The sequence below is a fragment of the Artemia sp. Qi Xiang Cuo genome, chromosome 17, assembly GCF_049724085.1.
Source record: "Artemia sp. Qi Xiang Cuo chromosome 17, ASM4972408v1, whole genome shotgun sequence".
In the NCBI taxonomy this organism is placed as follows: domain Eukaryota; kingdom Metazoa; phylum Arthropoda; class Branchiopoda; order Anostraca; family Artemiidae; genus Artemia; species Artemia sp. Qi Xiang Cuo.
The window spans coordinates 39,959,272-39,982,501 of record NC_142810.1 but is presented as its reverse complement, the minus strand read 5'-3'; the positions used below and the strand labels follow the sequence as shown (position 1 = coordinate 39,982,501).

The 23,230-nt window shown below is 35.7% G+C and overlaps 1 protein-coding gene across 3 annotated transcripts in view; it reads right to left on the bottom strand.

Moving 5' to 3' along the window:
- Positions 1–23,230, bottom strand: part of LOC148942191 (uncharacterized) — a 131,422-nt gene that overhangs the window by 37,779 nt on the left and 70,413 nt on the right. For all 3 annotated transcript variants that reach the window (XM_089103460.1, XM_089103462.1, XM_089103461.1), the window contains 3 exons: positions 5,136–5,224; positions 3,761–3,997; positions 827–990 (listed from right to left, as the gene is read on the bottom strand). In XM_089103460.1, the coding sequence (XP_088959586.1) occupies positions 827–990; positions 3,761–3,997; positions 5,136–5,224 (490 nt within the window). The remainder of the gene's footprint in view (positions 1–826; positions 991–3,760; positions 3,998–5,135; positions 5,225–23,230) is intronic.

Genomic DNA, 23,230 nt, shown 5'->3' with positions numbered 1-23,230 from the left:
GAAAAACCGAGATCTTAATAACGTCTATTGTTCAACCTCCTATTTATCCCAAATGTACGAGGCAACCAAGCCAGTACTGATCAGCATGAGTTCCGATAATCTAAATTTTAGGGGGGGGGGCTTACCAGGTCTAATAGGCACTTTCAATGCTGTATAATAGAAATCTCATAACAAAAATATAAAAAATCAGGCAGCATCATTCAGCCAGGGGGGATGTAGCCCCCCTCCCACATATGGGCGCCCATGCTGATCAGGATGTCTTTCTGACAATTGATTCTAGCAAAATTATTATAATCTAGCAGCATTAAAGTTTTCTCGACCTGTGTTTAATTCTAATTATTTTAACATAGCGCATATATGATCTCATTTAGCTAGATTCAATTCTCAGAAAAGCATTCTGATTGCTCCTGCCTTGTTGCCTTACGCATTTAAAAAGTTGAAGACTGGAAGTAGTTAAGATGTAAGTTTTGCTTTTCTTTTGCTCTCATTTTGCATTTATATAGTTTGTTTTTATTTCCCCCCTTTCTTTATATTTCGCTTATTTTAGATCAGTGTGTTTTGATTTTTCTTCTCTGTTTTTTTTTTATTTCTGGGCTGAAGCCGGAATATTTAGACTTTTATTGTTACTAGAAAAAGTTTCTTGTATTTTTGAAAAATTATAACCGTCTTTATATATATTAACAGGATAAAATTGCCACTTTTTCGATATTACATAGGCAAGGCTTAAAAAACTAGTTCCTTCCATGAATAAAACTATCACTAAGAAGCTATAATACTGGTACACAAAATTTGGTCAATATGTTATTCTATTTAAGACATCACTTACATTCATCACAATAGGAGTCACCACAGCAAGGAATTAGAACTGCATCTTGGAGTAAATCCTTGCAAAGTCCACAGACCAGTTCTGATGGAAGCTCCATCTTAACAGGTTCAGGCTGCTGATCCAAAAAAGGATGTTTTTCAATTTTCCCCTCTTTATATGCGTGTCTGGAAGAAATAAGAGAAACAATTTTTAGGGAGACACAAACCCCGATAATATTTAAATAAAAATTTAAATATAAAAATAAAAATAATTGTTCAAGAAGTCTTCAGCAGCTAGTAAGTCAGCCCTTGAAGCCTTTTGCTTCCAGCCGTGACATTTTTGAGGTATATAAATTTTTAGCATAACTTTATAATGCAAATATCTAATTTTGGGCTCAAAGGCACGGAGAAATAAAGGAAAATGACACAAATGAGGTTGGGAACTTCTGCTGCTTATAGACTGAGAATTTTCATCCATATTTTTTGGGGGAATTAGGACTGAGAGATGTAAGTGGGGAAGGGGGAAAATAAACCAGCTATGTAATAGTAAATCGTCGGAAAACCAAACGTTTTCTTGAAAATTTGACCTGAAAAAGGCTAAGCATTTTAAATGGCTACTCAAAGCATAACAAGAATTAAAAGCGTTTGAAAACACATTTCATTCTTTGGAAGAAACGTCTCCTATTTTTATGAGATGTGAAAAGCAACACAAATCTGAGACCAAATCATAGAAAAATAGCCAGTTTCAATAAGAAAGGCTTGAAAGATTACAAGGAGCATGGGTCATTCCGAGGGTACCATAAGTGTTTCATTGCAATGACTGAAAATATTTATTATAAGAACAAGGAAGCACTATTACCCTAATTCTAAATTAGCAATTAAGATTCTAACTATATGGGTCGCTATATACCTTGTATACCCGATCCTTAACTTGGATGGAAAATAATGAATACAGCCACCCTTGGGTGATCTGAATCGGTCGTGTCACTAAACAACTTACAAAAAAAGGACAGATTTGACAAAATTAAATAAACAGTAATCCTTGGTTCAAACAGCTCGTTTTCGCCTAACACAGACCTCATTGAGTATGCAGTAATCATGAGAACCAATTTACCCATCCTTTGCAACATGAATGGCAAAAACAGATTCGCGGGGTTGGATAAAAAAGAAGTTTTTCTATAAAAAAAAAAATAGTGTTTCAGCGGCTGAGTTCAATGCAGCCATTAAACTTACATTCCGCATGAACGTCAACAACAATGGATGAATACGACAAAAAGTGAAAAATTACTGTTTTTGCACAAAAAATGCTGATCTATGGACCTAGGGTAAAAAAAAATCTCTCAAACATATACATTTCCCACCATAATTAGATTTCAAATGTTGTTCTGTCATGGCTGCAGCTGGAAAATTTTTAATGGAGATCGCACAGTTTGAGGTACTTAGTTAATTTACAGTGACATTTAATATAAATGTGACTTAAGTCATCAGTCTCTAGAATCGCCCATAAACCATCTTAAAAATTAATCCAATATTTATAATGTCAAGGATATCGATTGAATTATAAATATTAATACGCAAGCACAAAGATGTATTTGAAAGCAAATAAAAAAAAGCTAATATATCAAAAAGCTACATATTACAAAATTTTGCTATCTCTACGCTATAATAAGTCTGAGATATTTTATTGCGTCGCCACTCAGTTACCGACTGGATGTAAGTAAATTAACAAAATAAAATGAAAAGTTTATTATCTCATTTTCTTGTAATAGGGTTTTCTCCTTTTTTTATTAAACAGCTTTGATATAAAACGGCTGGACTGAAGGAAACAGAAACAAGAGCTTAATAGAAAGAATCAGGCACAAACAAGACAAGAAATTATATATCAATTAGGATAATACAATAGCACGGTTTTTAAACTATGTTTAAGACCTTAAAGATCAGCTATTATCTTTTAAAGAAGTAATGAAAACGATCTTTTAGACTATCTTAAGCTTCTACTAAGGGGCAAGCATATAGTTTTCAGCGGCGTTAATTCACACAAATTTAGTGGAATGTATTTTCAATATCTAAGGGGACAAATTTGTCCTCATCTTCAATGGAAATTCAAAAAAGGCGTTTTTCAATGAAAATACCCGAAAGAGGGTAGTTGTCAAAATCTGAGGGAGGGAGGAATCAACAGGGTCAAAGGTACTCCCCCCAACAAATGAAGTCCCCACTATTTTCCATATTATAGTCAGATTATAATGGCGAAAGCCGAAGTATCTACAGAATAAAACCCCATACGTTTGTATAAGTAGAGACGAATTTGCGAAGGATATTTATAGAAGTCTTGTATATAACAGCGGTATAAAGAGATTAGCCTGAGCTGTGTTAGTAAGAATTTATTTTCAATTGCCACTGAATATTTACTGCATTACTTTCCGAATGTGAACTATTTGATATTCACCTTATAAATGAATATATGTAAAACCTCTACTGGTTTTTTGAAGCAGGAACGAATAATTTATAATTAAAAATAAAAACTACTTTCTCCGAATACAAGAGACAAAGGCTCATTTCAGCGCAAAACCCACTGCCAACACTGCGAGTATTCTAAAGTGTTCTTTGAAAGGGTTTCAATTTGCTTCTTTTTTTTTAAGCGTATGTATTTAGGTAGAAAAGAAGCTCTCGATTTTCCCTTCATAAGTCCAAGAGATGCCAAGTCATTTCATTTTATAATTTAAAACGTTTGAAAGCCCAATTCAAATGGTTCTTCAGTAAGTAAATAATATATTTGCAAGAACCACCCTCCTCTCCCAAGTCCGGAAAATAAAAATTGTTACCACATACTGACTCCCCTGATTAGAACCCTCTCCCAAAATAATTCATTTTTCCTCTGAAACACATTCCTAGATACACCCCTGCAAAATTTAACCTACAAATTTAACCCTACAAAATTATAATAAATTGTACTTACAAATCAATTTGAGGGACAACAAAATCTCCAGCAGAAGTTAAGAGAGCGCCTGGGGCTCCTTTCTCAACCGGTACCATGAAACTTCTTGGAATTCCCGTTGCCTTCTTAATCTCAGGCAAACCAGTGCCTACACTTAAAGGACAATCTTTTATCCAATGACCATGTTGCATACATTTGTAGCATACATAGGCTTGAGGAACAGGTCCGTATTGGCCGGCACCCCGGACTTTTTGATAACTAAATTAAAAAGTTTAATTAGTAAAATTGATATATAATTAACTCGGGCCAAATTAAAAAATTAGATCTCCCATTTAACAGAAAAATAAGGTGAATAAACTGATTTTTTCCACATAAACTGAACAAGGATATTTTGAGCATTGAGTTTAGCGATAAGGGAAAACACTGCTATTCATAAGAAAAAATATATTTGAAGCTCACTCACTGTATGCATCATGAAAAAGGAACTTGTGCCAAAAGAAACGACCAGGATACTAGATATTACGACCCATTAGGCTTAGTCAAGATGCGGCGATAGATTCAAGGGGATACTATAATGACAGGAATTCAGGCCCCAAATAGGCGCAATTATCACACACGCCTGCACTGTATTCCTTGAATGATTTTAATAGATATTGAAAGAAAGCTATTAAAGGATATTGAAATAGAATAGATACTGAAAGAAAGACACTGAAGAAAGCATAAATTAAGCTGTATGAAAAAAAAGCTTCTTAAGGGGGCACCGATGTCCCAAATGAACTTGGGTAAAATATCCACGGTATTTTAATCCGAGTAAATTAAAGCCTAATGGACAAAAACATGGCCCTCCTAAAGTATTAAAACCAAATGAATTGTCAAAAATAATATACTGAGAAAATTTATGAAAAATTAGCGAGGTGTTATTACCCTTCACAAGACTGAAGTCACTTGCGCTCTAAAGAAAGATAAATACTAGCTTAAACTGAGGGTTAAATTTGGATAGTTGTTTTTATATACTTTTTAAAGGAACAGAAACAAAACGAAGAAACTATTATGAAACAAAAACACGTTATAAATTAGAACAGAAAAACTAGATTGACCGTTATAGACATATTGCAAAAAAAGGATTAACGACAATTTGAGCAGTTTTCAATATTTCAACTTTAATGGAGTAAGACAGCTGTACAAAAAATCGTTTCAGTAAAGGGCAAATTACAATCTAGCCTTTTTAAGCGTCTTAGGGGCGGCAACACCCTCCTTCTTTGTGATACTTCATGTTCGTTTTAAGTCTAGCTTCACTGCCCATTGTAATTTCTATTGTTTCTTTCAAAGTAGAGTGTGTGACAATAATTTAACTGACATATTCAAAAGATAAAGTAAGAACAAAACCAGCACTTACTTTTGCGGGTCATACGCGGCAGTTGACTGCGCCATCATTACAGAAATTTTGTCTTCTTCGCTTGCTTCCGACTTAATCAAATCTGATGCCTATAATAAGAGCGACGTATAACATTACATAGTCAAGTGTTTAAATCCAAGAACCAAATACTAACTATAACAAGACATTATTAGTTTGCAAATTAAATTATTTCATGTTAAAACATGATATTTTTATTCTCGAAATATTCCAATCTCCAATATTTAGTAAGAGTAGAGACTTGTGGCTTTTTGCAAATTTAGAAAGCTGTTGCGCTACAGGAAAGTAACTTTCTGAAAGGATCTATAGCCCAAATTAGCCTGCAAAAGCGCTTTTAAGCTACTGCCTTCATTAATTCCCTATTTATAAGGCTTTTGAGATTCTACAAAAATAAGGCCCAATTTAAAACAAAAAAATTGTCAGGATCTAGCTTAGGACTTTGCAAGGCCATATCCAGGTGAATATTAACTGGATTGAACCCCCCCACCTCCTATATATGCACTTGGGATTTGGCTTAGGATCTGGAACAACTCCAAGGAATAACTATTTTCGGATTAAATTTAGAATTAATTACAGTGGACAGTTTCGCAATAAGTGAATTAATTCACGTTTTGTGAAAAGAAAAAGGACTTATATTACGGTAGCAATCAACAAATTATCCTATTATTTGTGTGGCGTTCGAATTACTTTGGATTAGCTGATTAAGGATGCCAGAGTACGGTGGTGAATAACAAAGCAGGTTCCGCAGACCACCGGGCCAGCCATCAATTGCTGATTGCCACTGAAAGATAAGTTGATTTTTTTTTCTCTTTTTTGGTTTTCTCGTAGCAGCGAAGAAATGTCAAAATTTCAACAGTTCCAGCTTGCGTTAGCGAATTTCAAAAGATTCCCGCTGTGGCCCATAAGAATTATCCAAGTTTCAAAGGATAAAAAAGGAATCTTCAACTACTTAGTTTTTGCGTATGGGGATCACACAGAGTCACGCCTAACGGAAAATAGTCTCATCTCATTTGAGGACAATTACCGCGAAGCATCTACAAAAACTGATAAAAATGTTGGAAGTGCGTTTAAAGAGGTTAACCAAAACCCGGACATTTATAAGACGGCTTCCAAAACTTTCGCATCGCTGAGAGCAGTTTCTTCTGGACCATCTACCGTGGATTTGCTAGTTAAAATAGTCGCAACTGAGGAAGAAATCGCTAAGACAAAAGAATCAATGATGAGCGCGATTACTAAGCAAGTTCAAGATAAATGCGGAAACGACCAAACTCTGAAAACTTCTGTTGAGACTATCGTGAGTGAAATATACTCGTCAGTGTCGCTTGAGTTTAATCCGAAGCTAGAGCAAATGTTGGTATCAGTAAAGAATATCAAAGGACTGATTGAAAATTTAGAGAACCGTATTGCAAAATTAGAAGTGAAAATTGATGATTATTATCAAGAAAAACAGCTTGGAACTCTAGTTTTTCATGGTATTAAACAGCAGCCGGGTGTTGACTTGAAGTCGACCATTCTGAATATAGCCTCGCAAAAGCTGGAGCTTTCCGGTATCACTGATTGTGATTTTGCTATGGTTTACAGGTCGAAATTGAATAATCCAGGGTCGGCAAACGATAAAGTTGCACCAGTGTTCGTGAGATTTTCTACCTGTGAGACGGCCCGTAGAGTGTTTGCGATTAAACAAAATTGGCTGGTTCGAAAATCTTTTTGTCTGAGTCTCTAACCAAGCGCCGTCGCGATATGCTGAGTGCCGCGAGAGACAAGTTTGGCGTGAAAAATGTATGGTCAGATCGTGGCCAGGTTCTCGCACTGCTTGCGGGTGAGCGAGCTGCTCGTCGAATTAACTCGCTTTCAGATTGCGTTTAGTTTGTTATTTATGAGTAGTTTGGTAGTGTTTATCTCGTCAAGATGTTCTATATTACTCTTTATTTATATTTTTATTTTGTTGTTTATTTTTTGATTTCTTATGAGTATAATTATCGCCCCGTTTGAGCGCGGAAAAGGGATGAATTATAGGATTCTTTTTTGCGTAAGTTGATATGAATAGTAGTTTAAGTGGAAGATTGAGTGATTTGCAAAATAATCCGTTTAATGTTGATGATTATTTGTTGACGGATATTGGAAATGATGGGTCGCAAATTAGTTTTCGTCCATCTCTTGATAGTAACTATCGCCAGTTATCAACTTTGGAGGAGTTAGGCCGGTCTAGATTTCATGCATGTACATGGAATTGTCATTTAACGTCTTCTTACCATAAGATTTTTGATTTTATTTCCCGATCTAATAATTTACATATAATGGCATTATGTGAAATATTTTTGGGTCATGATACTGTTCTTTCGTCCTTTAATTTTACAGGTTATGAACTGATTGCTCGAAGTTGAAGGTCAATGGGACGTGGAGGTCTGGCTTTCATTGTCCGACAGGATTTGAATTGGAAAATTAGAAAGGATTTGGACAATTGGAAGGAGGGTAAGATAGAAACCCTTAGTATAGAAATTCAGTTTGAAAATCGAGCTTGTATTTTTACTGTTGTATATAAGCCACCAAGTGCATCATTTGAAGAGTTTGCTGAAGGATTTGAATTTCTTGCTGCAAAGGTAAATAGATCTAGTCAAGAGTTTATATGTATGGGAGACTTTAATTTTGATTTGTTAAATGTACGTGGACCAAATTTGGATTTTTTGAGCCTGATGATGTCAAATGATTTATACCCGACCGTGAGCATTCCAACGAGAATCACAGATCATTCGGAAACGCTCATCGATAATGTGTTTGTGTCTTCAGCGATGCTAAGTAAAGCGTACTGCTCTGTTGTTATAAGCCCAGCCTCCGACCATCTTCCGGTTGTATTGCATTTGAATTCTGAAGTGAAGAAACATAACAGAAAGAATAAAATACCAATGCGTGAACTGAAGCCAGTTAATCTGAAAAAATTTGAAGAATAAATTAGTGTTATTAACTGGGAAACAGTACTGAATGAAGATGATCCGTCGGAAGCATTTGAAAAGTTTAACCAAATAGTGTCGAATGTTTATGATAGGACGTGTCCGCTTAAAGAAACAAACCCCAGAAAGAATAAACCAAGAAAACCATGGTGTGATAATGAGCTGCTTAATCTGTTTAATATGAGAAATCAGGCGTGTGAGGAGTAGCTGAATCATCCGCAGAATAATGAGCTCCATGTGATGTATAAAGAGCTAAGGAATAGGGCAAATGCCCTAAGAAGGAAAAAAAGAAGGCATATTTTACAAATGTATTTGAAGAAAGTAAAGGTAACCCCAAAGCAACATGGCAAGTTGTGAATGATCTTCTAAAAGGCCCTATGAAGCCATCGGAGCCAAAAATTATACTAAATAATAGGACCTTGGAAGAAACTGAGGAAATCTGCAACGCATTTGGACAATATTTCTCTGAAATTGGCTGCAAGATTCAAGAAGAAGCAAGGAGCTCCCATGTTTTCGAATCAAGCAGTTTTGTGGATGAGCGAGGAAGAGGTTTCGAAATGCATTTCCAGCCTTGTACTGAAGAAGAGGTACGCAAAATTGTTAGCACGATTAAGTCAAACAGTGCAGGAGTTGATGGAATGAACCTTAGAACGCTCAAGTCGGTTCTGGTTTATTTGCTTCCTGTCCTCGTATACCTTATCAATATTTCTATGGAAAAGGGGATGTTTCCGAGTGCGCTTAAAATAGCTAAAGTTGTACCGTTGCACAAAGGTGGAGTCAAAACTGATATATCTAATTGGAGACCAATATCAATTCTCCCGATTTATTCAAAAGTTTATGAAAAGATTGTTCATCACCGGCTTTATGAGTATCTGATGAAAATTAGTGTTTTACACGATGGTCAATTTGGCTTCCGGAAAGGACATTCGACGACGCAGGCAGTCCAGCATCTTCTGGAAAATATCAACTCAGCACTTGAGAATGGCGAGCAGTGCATGGGCGTTTTTATTGATTTTAGAAAAGCTTTCGACACTGTTGATTTTAAGATTTTATAAGAAAGGCTGTGTTATTTAGGCATAAAGGGTAGTGTTTTAAATTGGTTTGAATCGTATTTAAGTGAAAGGAAGCTACGAGTGACTTTGAGTAACAAATCTTCTCAGCCGTTTCCCATAAAGTGTGGTGTTCCACAGGGCACAGTTCTTGGCCCTCTCCTGTACCTGATATTTGTAGACACAATGAGATTCTACATTCCCGGAGCTTCAGTTACTTCTTTTGCTGACTACACGGCTTTAGTGATTGCAGCAAAGTCGCTGCAAGAGCTCTTGTTCAAGGCTAATAAGGCGCTGGATGGCCTACATGAATTTGTTTGTGCTAGCCTTCTTAGCGTCAATGCATTAAAAACTAATTTTATGATGTTTACGAGGACTGGTTCTGCTCCCACTCTCCCTGGTGTCATTATTTACAATGGCCTACCGCTATCACAAGTTGAAGAGATCCGATATCTGGGATTCATCCTGGATCGAAACTTGAGTTGGAGAAAACACTGCGACATTATAGCATGCAAGCTGGCGCGAGGCCTTGGAGTTCTGAACCGTTTTCAAAATTTTTTACCTTTAAAAATTCTGCTTTTATTGTATTTTTCCATAATAGCGCCTTATATAAATTATGGTTGTTTGATTTGGGCGAGTAATTTTAGTTGCAATTTTAGAAGAGTTCAAGTTCTGCAGAATAAGGCTATAAGGTTGATTGGAAGGTATGATCGTGGTGTTGATAGCACTGAATCACTTTTTAGAAAGTTTAAAATTTTAAAGGTTGGTGAAATAAGGGATTATCAAATTGGAGTTTTTGTATTTCAGTGTCTGAATGGTTTTGCACCGGATTTTTTTATGAATATTTTTAGGCCTAATTCGTTTTATCACGATTATTCGACTAGGAGTGCGGATAGTCTTGCATCTGAGCCACGGAACACAACCAGAGCGAGTCAAGTGACCAGACACATGGGCCCGTCAGTTTGGAATTCGTTCCCAGATTCTGTTCGTCAAGCTGAAAGTGTGCCGCAACTTAAAACCCGTATTAAAAATCATTTCTTTTCAGGAATTTGGTAGTGTTAATGGTTCGAGAGAAGGCTCTTTTTTTTTTTTTTTTTTTTTTTTTTTTTTTTTTTTTTTTTGTAGATATTTTATTTTTATTTTATATTTTGTGCCATTATATATTTATCATTATTTTTTGTTATTATTATTGTTATCCCCTTTTTTCATTTTAATTGGTTTGATGATTTGGCATGCATGATATCCAACCGGTCGCTTTTTCAAGCAACTTCTTGCGTTATTTCGACTTTTTTTCGCCATGAGTTGTTTTTTTTTTTATAAAAATTTATGTAACTCTACCTGAACCTGACAGATCCATCAGTTCAAGATTTTTTTTCAGTGTAGTTTTTATTTTCATTTTCAATGCTGTATGAACTGGAAAATAATAAATTTTTAATAAAAAAAAAAAAAAAAAAAAAAAAAAAAGTTAAAAGTAAGGTATGTAAGAGATTCTGAGGTAGAAACTTAGAAAACAAATTCTCCAGGTTCCTATAAAATCTCATTCGCAGGACAGAACAGCTTTTTGAGGCAGTGATAAGCTCCTCTTATGAACTTTTACCAGCCATTTTATGGACTTCTTATGGAATATTTAACTCCAATAGAATGTAACCAGATAAATCAGCAATAATGGTAAATTTCTTAGTTATAATATTTTAACTTGGGAATTTCATGTCTATCACCATTATGAATAATATCACCTTAAAATCAAATATTATGCACTATTTCTGATTCATATCTCAACATGAATCAGTCGTATAGAGGGCGTCTTATACATGATAACAACGGCCACCATACACTTCTGCGGTGCTCCCACGGCTTCCATAAAGTTAAGAAATCTATCTGCAAAGTTAAGAAACCGTTTTCTTCCCATAACTTTGTTGACTTTATTGCTGTCGGAAAAAAATTGAACTTTATGTAACTTTTTCAAGAAAGTCCGCAAACTTTAGCAAATAGCAGAAGACTTATATTATAATAGCGGAAGACTACATATATATAACGCATACTTGTTTAAATATTTCGTTTGGTAAAAGAATAAGGAATAGATAAAAAAAATGTTTTCATCTAGGACTTATTAAAAGAAAAAGAATGCCGAAGAAGATGGTTTTCGCGGCTCCACGTCTGATTAGTTCAGTAATTTGCCATGAAAAATCGCTGTTAAGTCAAAAAGGTGAAATTCTTGCGTGAGCAGGACAGATTTTATGTTGTGCAATTTCACGAAAAACTTTATTACTTTAATGACGCCGTGGGAGGCCTGCATATTCGTGTTAGATTAAATAGATTCAATAAATGCGCACCATCTACATAAAGAACAATGGTTGTAATTTTGAACGCCATTAAAAATATAAAAAATTACTAAGGAGTAAATAAAATAAAGAACATTTTTGAAGGTTTTAAGCGAAAGGAAGTTAACTTACTTATGAGTTAAAAATTTAAACGAAAATAAATTATCGTTACTTAATCCTCCGGTGTCAGCGTAAATGTATCATTTCTTCTTCACTTACAAAATGGAAGTTTTTCAACAACACATCTCAGGCTCTTAATAAAACTGTAAATTTTTTTACTTTAATCAATTACCTCTATTAGTGGCACGGTATAAATAATTAAAACTGCTTAGAAAAAAATGGCTGCTTAAACTTTATAAAGAATTATAGATAAAATTCTCTTAAGATCACACCCTAATTTATGCAAGTCCTAAATTATATGTATTATAAATTGTTTTAAGGCGATTCAAACCGACAGGCATTTTTTTTTGCAGGGGCAATCTTTTTCGTAACATTCTGTTCAGGTCTTTCCATAGTAGAATGATAACAGGTAGAAAGGAAAATAAGGTAATTAAGAGAGAAAAAACAGTAGGTTTAGAAAATAATAGAGATCCAACTAATAAAACGATGATGTCATAAGCTTACACATGGGTATATCCAGCAGACGATCTAGGGGGGGGGGCAGTTGATAGTGGGATTGAGGGCCTTTTACCAACTGTGTTTACAACCCCCTGATTTTTAAGCCAGATCTGACATAAAATTGAATGTAAAGGGGGGAGCAGCTGCCCCCACCCCCCCCCCCCCTCCCTACGCCCATCAGCTTAAATATATCACTCCACTCAAAATAAGTAACTTAGGTTAATGTTTATCATTTTAGGTTTAGGTGTTGTAAGAAAAGATTTTTATATTGCGTTTGTTCCATTATGTCTGACTGTTCTCTAGTGAGCCTCGGAGGGATAAAACAAGAACCATATTACAAAGCCCACTGTGAACTATTTTAAGCAATTAATTGATGATGTATGGAAGAAAAGTCTTAAGGATTCCTACAAGATATTTTGGATCACTATATAGACAATGTTTTTTTCCGACTTATTGCTGAACATTTTGGCTCAATCATTCCTTAACAATTCCCACTAGTAAAACTTTTCTGGGGCCTAAATGTACGTACCTACATAAACTAGTTTTATTCAAAGAAAGGTTGAGATAAAAAACACAAAGAAATAAAGACTACAAACGGGTCCATGGCCCGTAAATGAAAACGAAGAAAAACAAAAACAAAAACGAATATTTCGCCCTTATCTAACAAGACGTCTTCAGCGTAGAAAGAAAAAAACTAAAACTCAAAAATATATATAAAACTAAAATAGACTAACCTAAAAATATATAATATACCATTATTTAGCATTTATAATTTGAAGCTACATCCATGAAACCAACTCGCAAAAGAAACTGGATTGAACATTTCAAAATGGCAAATGAACAAGGAATAAGTTATTGCGACATACTTTTATGCAAAGCTTTTGATGCTACTATTCGCTTAGGTTTGTTATTTAAACTAACCCCTGAGACATTTTGCAATACTTTATTGTTAAATATGGGTTCATTTTCTAAAATAACATCATAAATAGGATTAATATTTATAATTCCAGTATGTCTATTAATTGATAAACCTGCAAAAATATGTTTTTTATTTCTAATGCTTCAAGAGCCCATCGAGTGAAACCTTCATCATTGGAAATGGCTGTTGCCTCCTCGACCTGCATAAAATGGTCCGAATTGAAAATATATGTTCTGCTAAAGCTGAAGTGAAACTTTCGGGATGTTTTCTAAATTTTAGAGCATTATCTATTGAATTCCGGTGCTCAATAAATCGTTCTACAAACTGCTCGTATGTTCGACAAATGTAAAATTTCCTGCAAGAGCAAGGGATGCCATGTGCGCCCATATGGGGGGGGGGGCAGTTTGCCCCCCCCCTGGAATTCAGCTTATGGGCGACCATGAGGGATGCTATGTACTCCAATTGACAAAATATTACGTGTTACATCTTTTCCAGAATTTAGACAGTTACTCAATGATCTGATTGATTTGAAACAAGTTGAAATATTATGATCCAGTAAAGTCCGTTTAATTTTCTCCCCTCGCATGCAAGGTGGTAATGAACCGTATCCATTGGAAATTGTAGGGTCCAAAAGCTGAGAACCTTCGTTTTTATTACCTTGTTTATGCTTAATCTGCATTTTCTGCATTATTTCATTTACAAATTTTACAGGATACCCGTTGCAAATAAAATATACCGCTATCAATATACTCCAAGGAGCAAATTTTAAAAACCCTATCAACAATGATATGACTGTTCCCTTTTTTACTGAAATTGGGTGAGATGAACGAAAATTTAATTACTTGTCATTTTGAGTTGGTTTTCTATAAATTCAAAAAACATAAACCATTATGACTCTTTATTAATAAAATATCTAAAAAGGGTAGCCTATATTGTTTTTCTAGCTCTAGAGTAAATTTAATATTTTTGTCAAACCTGTTTAAATGGTCTAGCAACAAATTTAAGAAGTCCAATCCATGTTCCCAAAAGCATAAAACATCGTCCATAAACCTACCCCAGAAACAAGGAGACAGGCGAAAACACTGAATAGCGGCCATTTCTATAGAATTCAAAAATAAATTAGCCAGGACTGGACTTAAAGGAGCGCTCATTGCTAAACCGAAGACATGTCGATAAAATTCTCCTCTAAAACCGAAGTAAAAGGAATACTTGTTTACCAACAAGACCAATTTCATATTGACTTCGACGTCCGTGCTTGCCAAAGTTGCATCTTCTATCAATTCAGAATTTTTTTATTTTATTTTTTAATATAAATTCACATTTTTTAACATCACAATTTGTGTACATAGATACAACATCAAAACTACCGAGAATTGTATTGTTGTCTACGTGACGATTTTTAATTTGTTTACAACATCAACTTAATTTTTTAAATAAGATCTGAGTCCCCAAAAGCGGAAGAAATGCTGTTGACAACGATTTTCCTAATTTAGAAAACGGTGAGTCAATAGGGCGAAGAGCATTATTCTTATGATCTTAGGCAAACCACAAATTTTCAGTGTTGAACAACCTCAAGGGAAAAATTTATTATAAATTTGAGGGGTTATTTGTAAGTTGTTTTTGAGTACTTCTAATTCATGTCGTGTTTCTTCCGTGCATTTTTCGTGGGATCAAAATCCAGTTTTTTGTAAGTAATCTCTTCTGAGATAAAATTATTCCGTATATGAAAGGGGCTGTCCCCTCCTCAACGCCTAGCTCTTTACGCTAAAGTGTTTTATTGTTTTAAAAAATGAAGTTGTGACACAGAGTCGAACTTTAGCGTAAAGAGCGAGGCGTTGAGGAGGGGACAGACCCTTTCATATACGGAATAATTTCTGTTCGTTTTAAGTTTTAATGTCGCTCCTTACTTTCAGTTAAAAAAAAAACTTCTTTTTTTTAAGTTAATTTCTGACCGTTTTTGAATTAATGCAGCTTTGATTTTGGCTCACCGTACATGAATAATTAAAACGAAATTCGCATATTAATTTTCCTTTTTTTGGCTAATTAGCTTTCTCTAAATTTTGTTCTGACTTAACTTACGAATTAATTTACGTAATGAACTTCTATATTCGCATTCAAAAATACTCAGAATCGAAAATAAAGCGTGATCTGCCTCAAGGGGAAGGCTCAGAGGCCCTTCGTTCACCCATTACTGAGGGCAGGGGAGGGGGGGGTCAATTTTGGAGGGAAAACAAAAAATACTCAGAAGCGAAAATAAATGGGATCCGCCTCACGGGGAAGGCTCAGAGGCCCTACGATCCCCCATTTCTGAGGGCAGGGGAGGGGGGGTCAATTTTTGAGGGAACTACAAAAATTATCAGAATTGAAAATAAACTGGATCTGCCTCAAGGGCAAGGCTCAGAGGCCCTTCGTTCCCCCATTTCTGAGAGCAGGGGGGGGTCAATTTTGGTGGGAAAACAAAAGATACTCAGAATCGAAAATAAATGGGATCTGTCTCAAGGGCGAGGCTCAGAGGCCCTTCGTTCCCCCATTTCTGAGGGCAGGGGAGGGAGACGGGTAAATTTTGAAGGAAAAAAAAAAAAAAACTCAGAATGGAAAATAAATGGGAACTGCCTCACGGTCAAGGCTCTGAGGCCCCTCCTTCCTCATTTTCTGTGGGTTCGTTCCCCCATTTCTGCGGGCCGGGGACGGGGGGGGTCAATTTTGGATCGAAAACCAAAAATACTCAGAGTCGAAAATAAATGGGATCTGGCTCAAGGGTAAGGTTCAGAAGTCCTTCGTTCCCCCATTTCTGAGGGCAGGGGAGGGGGAGTCAATATTGGAGGAAAATATAGAATGCTCAGAATCAAAAATAAATGGGATCTGCCTCACGGGACAAGGCTCAGAGGCCCATAATTCCCCCATTTGTAAGGGCGGGGGAGGGGGGGGGGGGTCAATTTTTGAAGGAAAAAAAAAAATACACAGAATCAAAAAAAAACGGGATCTGCCACAAGGGCAAGGCTGAGAGGCCCCTCCTTCCATCTCAGAAAAAGTTTTAATAAAAAATGTCTGAAAAGTATACTTTTTGGGGGGGATGGAGCGATGACAGATTGGATGTCTCAGACTAGTGATAGTGCTGTACCGTGGTACGAATTGCTTGTGAAAAACCCAAATGAATTCGTTGAAAATAAACTTTTAACAAGAAATGTCTGAAAAGTTTTTTTTTGGGGGGTGGGGGCGATGACAGAGCGGATGTCTTAGACTAGTTATAGTGCTGTACTCTGGCATGAATTGCTTTCGAAAACCCGGATGAATTAGTTGAAAATAAAGTTTTAACAAGAAATGTCTGAAAAGTTTTTGTTTTTTTTTTTGGGGGGGGGGGTGAGGGCGATGACAGAGTGGATGTCTTAGACTAGTTATAGTGCTGTACTGTGGTACCAATTGCTTGTGAAAAACCCGGATGAAGTAGTTTAAAATAAAGTTTTAACAAGAAATGTCTGAAAAGTATTTTTTTGGGGGATGGGGCGATGACAGAGTGGATGTCTTAGACTAGTGATAGTGCTGTACTGTGGTACGAATTGCTTTCGAAAACCCGGATGAATTAGTTGAAATAAAGTTTTTAACAAGAAATGTCTGAAAAGTATTTTTTTTTGGGGGTGGGGGCGATGACAGAGTGGATGTCTTAGACTAGTTATAGTGCTGTACTCTGGCATAAATTGCTTTCGAAAACCCGGATGAATTAGTTGAAATAATGTTTTAGCAAGAAATACTTTCGAAAACCCTGATGAATTAGTTGAAATAAAGTTTTAACAAGAAATGTCTGAAAAGTATTTTTTTTGGGGAGTGGGGGCGATGACAGAGGGAGTGCTTTACTCTGGCATGAATTGCTTTCGAAAACCCGGATGAATTAGTTGAAATAAAGTTTTAACAAGAAATGTCTGAAAAGTATTTTTTGGGGGGGGGTGGGGGCGATGACAGAGTGGATGTCTTAGACTAGTTATAGTGCTGTACTCTGGCATGAATTGCTTTCGAAAACCCGGATGAATTAGTTGAAAATAAAGTTTTAACAAGAAATGTCTGAAAAGTATTTTTTGGGGGGGTGGGGACGATGACAGAGTGGATGTCTTAGACTAGTTATAGTGCTGTACTGTGGTACAAATTGCTTGTGAAAAACCCGGATGAATTAGTTGAAAATAAAGTTTTAACAAGAAATGTCTGAAAAGTATTTTTTTGGGGGATGGGACGATGACAGAGTGGATGTCTTAGACTAGTGATAGTGCTGTACTGTGGTACGAATTGCTTTCGAAAACCCGGATGAATTAGTTGAAAATAAAGTTTTAACAAGAAATGTCTGAAGTTTTTTTTTTGTTAAACACAATTGGCTTAAATAAAAGCGGAACTTTTAAAATCACAACTCAAGTTCAGTAAATAATTCCTGTTTTTTTTTTTTTTTTTTTTTTTTGTTAAACACGATTGGCTGAAATAAAACCAGAACTTTTAAAATCACAACAACTAAATGTCAGTAAATAATTCCTTTGTTTTTTTTTTTTTTTAAACACGAGCTATTGTAGAAAATTATTTCAAAGTAGCAAGTCACATGATAGTTATGCTATTATAGAAAATAATTTTAAAGTACCAAGTTACATGATAGTTACACTATTGTAGAAAATAATTTCAAAGTACCAAATCACATTATAGTTACGCTATTGTAGAAAATAATTTCAAAGTACCAAATCACATGATAGTTACGCTATTTTAGAATATAATATAAAAGTTCCAAGTTACATGATAGTTACGCCATCGTAGAAAATAATTTCAAAGTACAAAATCACATGATATTTACGCTATTTTAGAAAATAATATCAAATTACCAAGTCACATGATAGTTACGCTATTGTAGAAAATAATTTCAAAGTACCATGTCACATGATAGTTAGGCTTTTGTAGAAAATAATTTCAAAGTACCAAGTCACATGATAGTTACGCTATTTTAGAAAATAATTTCAAAGTACCAAGTAATATTATAGTTACGCTATTGTAGAAAATAATTTCAAAGTACCAAGTCACATGATAGTTACGCTTTTGTAGAAAATAATTTCAAAGGGCCATGTCACCTGATAGTTAAAACTATTGTAGAAAATAATTTCAAAGTACCAAGTCACATGATAGTTACGCTTTTTTAGAAAATAATTTCAAAGTACCAACTCACATGATACTTACGATATTTTAGAAATTAATTTCAAATTTCCATTTCACTTGATAGTTACGCTATTGTAGAAAATAAATTCAAAGTCCCAAGTAACATTATAGTTAAGCTATTATAGAAAATAATTTCAAAGTACCAAGTCACATGATAGTTACGGTATTATAGAAAATAATTTCAAAGTACCAAGTCACATGATAGTTACGCTTTTGTAGAAAATAATTTCAAAGTACCAAATCACATTATAGTTACGTTATTATAGAAAATAATTTCAAAGTACCATGTCACATGATAGTTACGCTATTGTAGAAAATAATTTCAAAGTACCAAGTCACATGATAGTTACGCTTTTGTAGAAAATAATTTCAAAGTACCAAGTCACATGATAGTTACGCTATTATAGAAAATAATTGCAAAGTACCAAGTCACATGATAGTTATGCTATTATAGAAAATAGTTTCAAAGTACCAAGTTACAGGATAGTTACGCTATTATAGAAAATAATTTCAAAGTACCAACTCACATGATAGTTACGCTATTGTATATAATAATTTCAAAGTACCAAGTCACATGATAGTTACGCTTTTGTAGAAAATAATTTCAAAGTACCAACTCACATGATAGTTACGATATTATAGAAAATAATTTCAAAGTACCAAGTCACATGATAGTTACGCTTTTATAGAAAATAATTTCAAAGTACTAAGTCACATGATAGTTACGTTATTGTAGAAAATAATTTAAAAATACCAAGTCACTTGATAGTTAAGATATAGTATAAAATAATTTCAAAGTAAAAAGTCACATAATAGTTACGCTATTGTTGAAAATAATTTCAAAGTACCAAGTCACATGATAGTTACGCTATTATAGAAAATAATTTCAAAGTACCAAGTCACATGATAGTTATCAAAGACTTGGTACTTTGAAATTATTTTCTACAATAGCGTAACTATAATGTGACTTGGTACTTTGAAATTATTTTCTACAAAAGCGTAACTATCATGTGATTGGTACTTTGAAATTATTTTCTACAATAGCGTAACTATAATGTGACATGGTACTTTGAAATTATTTTCTACAATAGCGCAACTATCATGTGACTTGGTACTTTGAAATTATTTTCTATAATAGCGTAACTATCAATGGACTTGGTACATTGAAATTATTTTATATAATAGCGTAACTACAATGTGATTTGGTACTTTGAAATTATTTTCTACAAAAGCTTAACTATCATGTGAATTGGTACTTTGAAATTATTTTCTACAATAGCGTAACTATCATGTTACTTGGTACTTTGAAATTATTTTCTACAATATCATAACTATAATGTGACTTGGTACTTTGAAATTATTTTCTATAATATCGTAACTATCATGTGACTTGGTACTTTGAAATTATTTTCTACAATAGCGTAACTATAATGTGACTTGGTACTTTGAAATTATTTTCTAAAATAGCGTAACTATAATGTGACTTGGTACTTTGAAATTATTTTCTACAAAAGAGTAACTATCATGGGACTTGGTACTTTGAAATTATTTTCTACAATAGCTCGTGTTTAAAAAAAAAAACAACAAAGGAATTATTTACTGACCTTTAGTTGTTGTGATTTTAAAAGTTCCGCTTTTATTTCAGCCAATCGTGTTTAACAAAAAAAAAAAGGAATTATTTACTGACCTTTATTTGTGATTTTAATAGTTCCGCTTTTATTTAAGCCAATTGTGTTTAACAAAAAAAAAAAAAACTTCAGAAATTTCTTGTTAAAACTTTATTTTCAACTAATTCATCCGGGTTTTCGAAAGCAATTCGTACCACAGTACAGCACTATCACTAGTCTAAGATATCCACTCTGTCATCGTCCCATCCCCCAAAAAAATACTTTTCAGACATTTCTTATTAAAACTTTATTTTCAACTAATTCATCCGGGTTTCTCACAAGCAATTCGTACCACAGTACAGCACTATCACTAGTCTAAGACATCCACTCTGTCATCGCCCTCATCCCCCCAAAAAAAAACTTTTCAGACATTTCTTGCTCAAAGTTTATTTTCAACTAATTCATCCGGGTTTTCGAAAGCAATTCATGCCAGAGTACATTACTATAACTAGTCTAAGACATCCACTCTGTCATCGCCCCCACCCCCCAAAAAAATACTTTTCAGACATTTCTTTTTAAAAATTTATTTGAACTAATTCATCCGGGTTTTCGAAAGCAATTCATGCCAGAGTACAGCACTCCCTCTGTCATCGCCCCCACCCCCCAAAAAAAAACTTTTCAGACATTTATTGTTAAAACTTTATTTCAACTAATTCATCCGGGTTTTCGAAAGCATTTCTTTTTAAAACTTTATTTGAACTAATTCATCCGGGTTTTCGAAAGCAATTCATGCTAGAGTACAGCACTATAACTAGTCTAAGAAAACCACTCTGTCATCGCCCCCACCCCCAAAAAAAAATACTTTTCAGACATTTCTTGTTAAAACTTTATTTCAACTAATTCATCCGGGTTTTCGAAAGCAATTCGTACCACAGTAAAGCACTATCACTAGTCTAAGACATCCACTCTGTCATCGTCCAATCCCCCAAAAAAATACTTTTCAGACATTTCTTGTTAAAACTTTATTTTCAACAAATTCATCAGGGTTTTTCACAAGCAATTTTTACCACGGTACAGCAATATAACTAGTCTAAGACATCCACTCTGTCATCGTCCTCACCCCCCCCCCCCCCAAAAAAAAATACTTTTCAGACATTTCTTGTTAAAACTTTATTTTCAACTAATTCATCCGGGTTTTCAAAAGCAATTCTTGCCAGAGTACAGCACTATAACTAGTCTAAGACATCCACTCTGTCATCGCCCCCACCCCCCAAAAAAATACTCTTCAGACATTTCTTGTTAAAACTTTATTTTCAACTAATTCATTTGGGTTTTTCACAAGCAATTCGTACCACGGTACAGCGCTATCACTAGTCTGAGATATCCAATCTGTCATCGCTCCATCCCCCAAAAAAATACTTTTCAGACATTTCTTGTTAAAACTTTTTCTGAGGGGTGAGGAGGGGCCTCTAAGCCTTGCCCTTGATGCAGATCCCGTTTATTTTCGATTCTGAGTCTTTTTGGTTTTCCGTCCAACATTTACCCCCCCCCCCATCCCCTGCCCTCAGAAATGGGGGAACGAAGGGCCTCTGAGCCTTCCCCTTGAGGCAGATACCATTTATTTTCGATTATGAGTATTTTTGGTTTTACCTCCAAAATTGACCCCTCCGTCCCCTGCCCTCAGAAATGGGGGAACGAACCCTCAGAAATGGTGGACGGAGGAGCCTCTGAGCCTTGCCTTTGAGGCAGATCCCATTTATTTTCGATTCTGAGTATTTTTTGGTTTTACCTCCAAAATTGACCCCTCTCCCTCCCCTGCCCTAAGAAATGGGGGAAGGAAGGGCCTCTGAGCCTTGCCCTTGAGGCAGATCCCATTTATTTTCGAATCTGAGTATTTTTGATTTTCCCTCCAAAATTGACCCTCCCCCCTGCCCTCAGAAATGGGGGAACGAAGGGCCTCTGAGTCTTGCCCTTGGGGCAGATCCCATTTATTTTCGATTCTGAGTATTTTTGGTTTTCCCTCCAAAATTGACCCCCCCCCTCCCCTGCCCTCAGAAATGGGGGAACGAAGGGCCTCTGAGCATTCCCCTTGATGCAGATCCCATTTATTTTCGATTCTGAGTTTTTTTGGTTTTCCCTCCAAAATTGTCCCCCCCCCTCCCCTGTCCTCAGAAATGGGGGAACGAAGGGCCTCTGAGCCTTGCCCCTTGAGGCAGATCCCATTTATTTTCGATTCTGAGCATTTTTGATTTTCCCTCCAAAATTGACTCCCCATCCCCTGCCCTCAGAAATGGGGTAACGAAGGGCCTCTGAGCCTTCCCCTTGAGGCAGATACCATTTATTTTCGATTCTGAGTATTTTTGGTTTTCCCTCCAAAATTGACCCCTCCGTCCCCTGCCCACAGAAATGGGGGAACGAACCCACAGAAATGGTGGACGGAGGAGCCTCTGTGCCTTGCCCTTGAGGCAGATCCCATTTATTTTTGATTCTGATTATTTTTTGTTTTTACCTCCAAAATTGACCCTTCGCCCTCTCCGGCCCTCAGAAAGGGGACAACGACGGGCCTCTGATCCTAGCCCTTGAAATACATAACATATTTGTTTAAGTCTGTGGATGTTTGTTGTTCCCACACCAATTGTCACTCCCCCCTGCTCTCATAAATGGGGGAACGAAGGGCCTCTGAGTCTTGCCCTTGAGGCAGATCCCATTTATTTTCAATTCTGAGTATTTTTGGTTTTCCCTCCAAAATTGACCCCCCCTCCCCTGTCCTCAGAAATGGGGGAACGACGGACCACTGCGTCTTGCCTTTCTGTCAGAGTCCGATTTATTTTGTTTATTTTCATTTTTGGTTTTTAATCCACAATTTACCCCCCCCCCTCCCCTGCCCTCAGAAACGGGGGAACTACGGGCCTTTTGGCCTTGCTCATGAGGCAGATCCTGCTCTATTGTCAATTATGAGCATTTTTGATTTTCCCTCCAAAATTGACCCCCCTCTCCCTGTCCTTAGAAATGGGGGAACGAAGGGAACGTTAAACTATTTTAAACTGACAACACTGTCCAAACATCACATGTGTATCATACAGTACAGAATCACCCCATCTCCCCCAAAACACTTTTCAGCCATTTCTAGTTAAAAATTTTTATTCCAATTCGCAAATCTCATTTTTCCTTTTTAAATGTCGATCAAACAATTCTGATTGTAGTGTCCAAGTTTTTAATAACAAAGCCTACACACATGTACACACTATGCTTTCAAAAAACCAGACTGGTTGAAAAACTTGGAGTTGAAACAAATTTGTGCGGGGAATCCTCCGTTCATACTGTTATCTTTTTTGCAATGTTTAGGAACAGGCGGGGAATCCCCACTCGTTTGGAATGGTACCAACAGGACATAAGCAAATAGCACGTGGTTTCATGACGTTTTTAATCACATACAG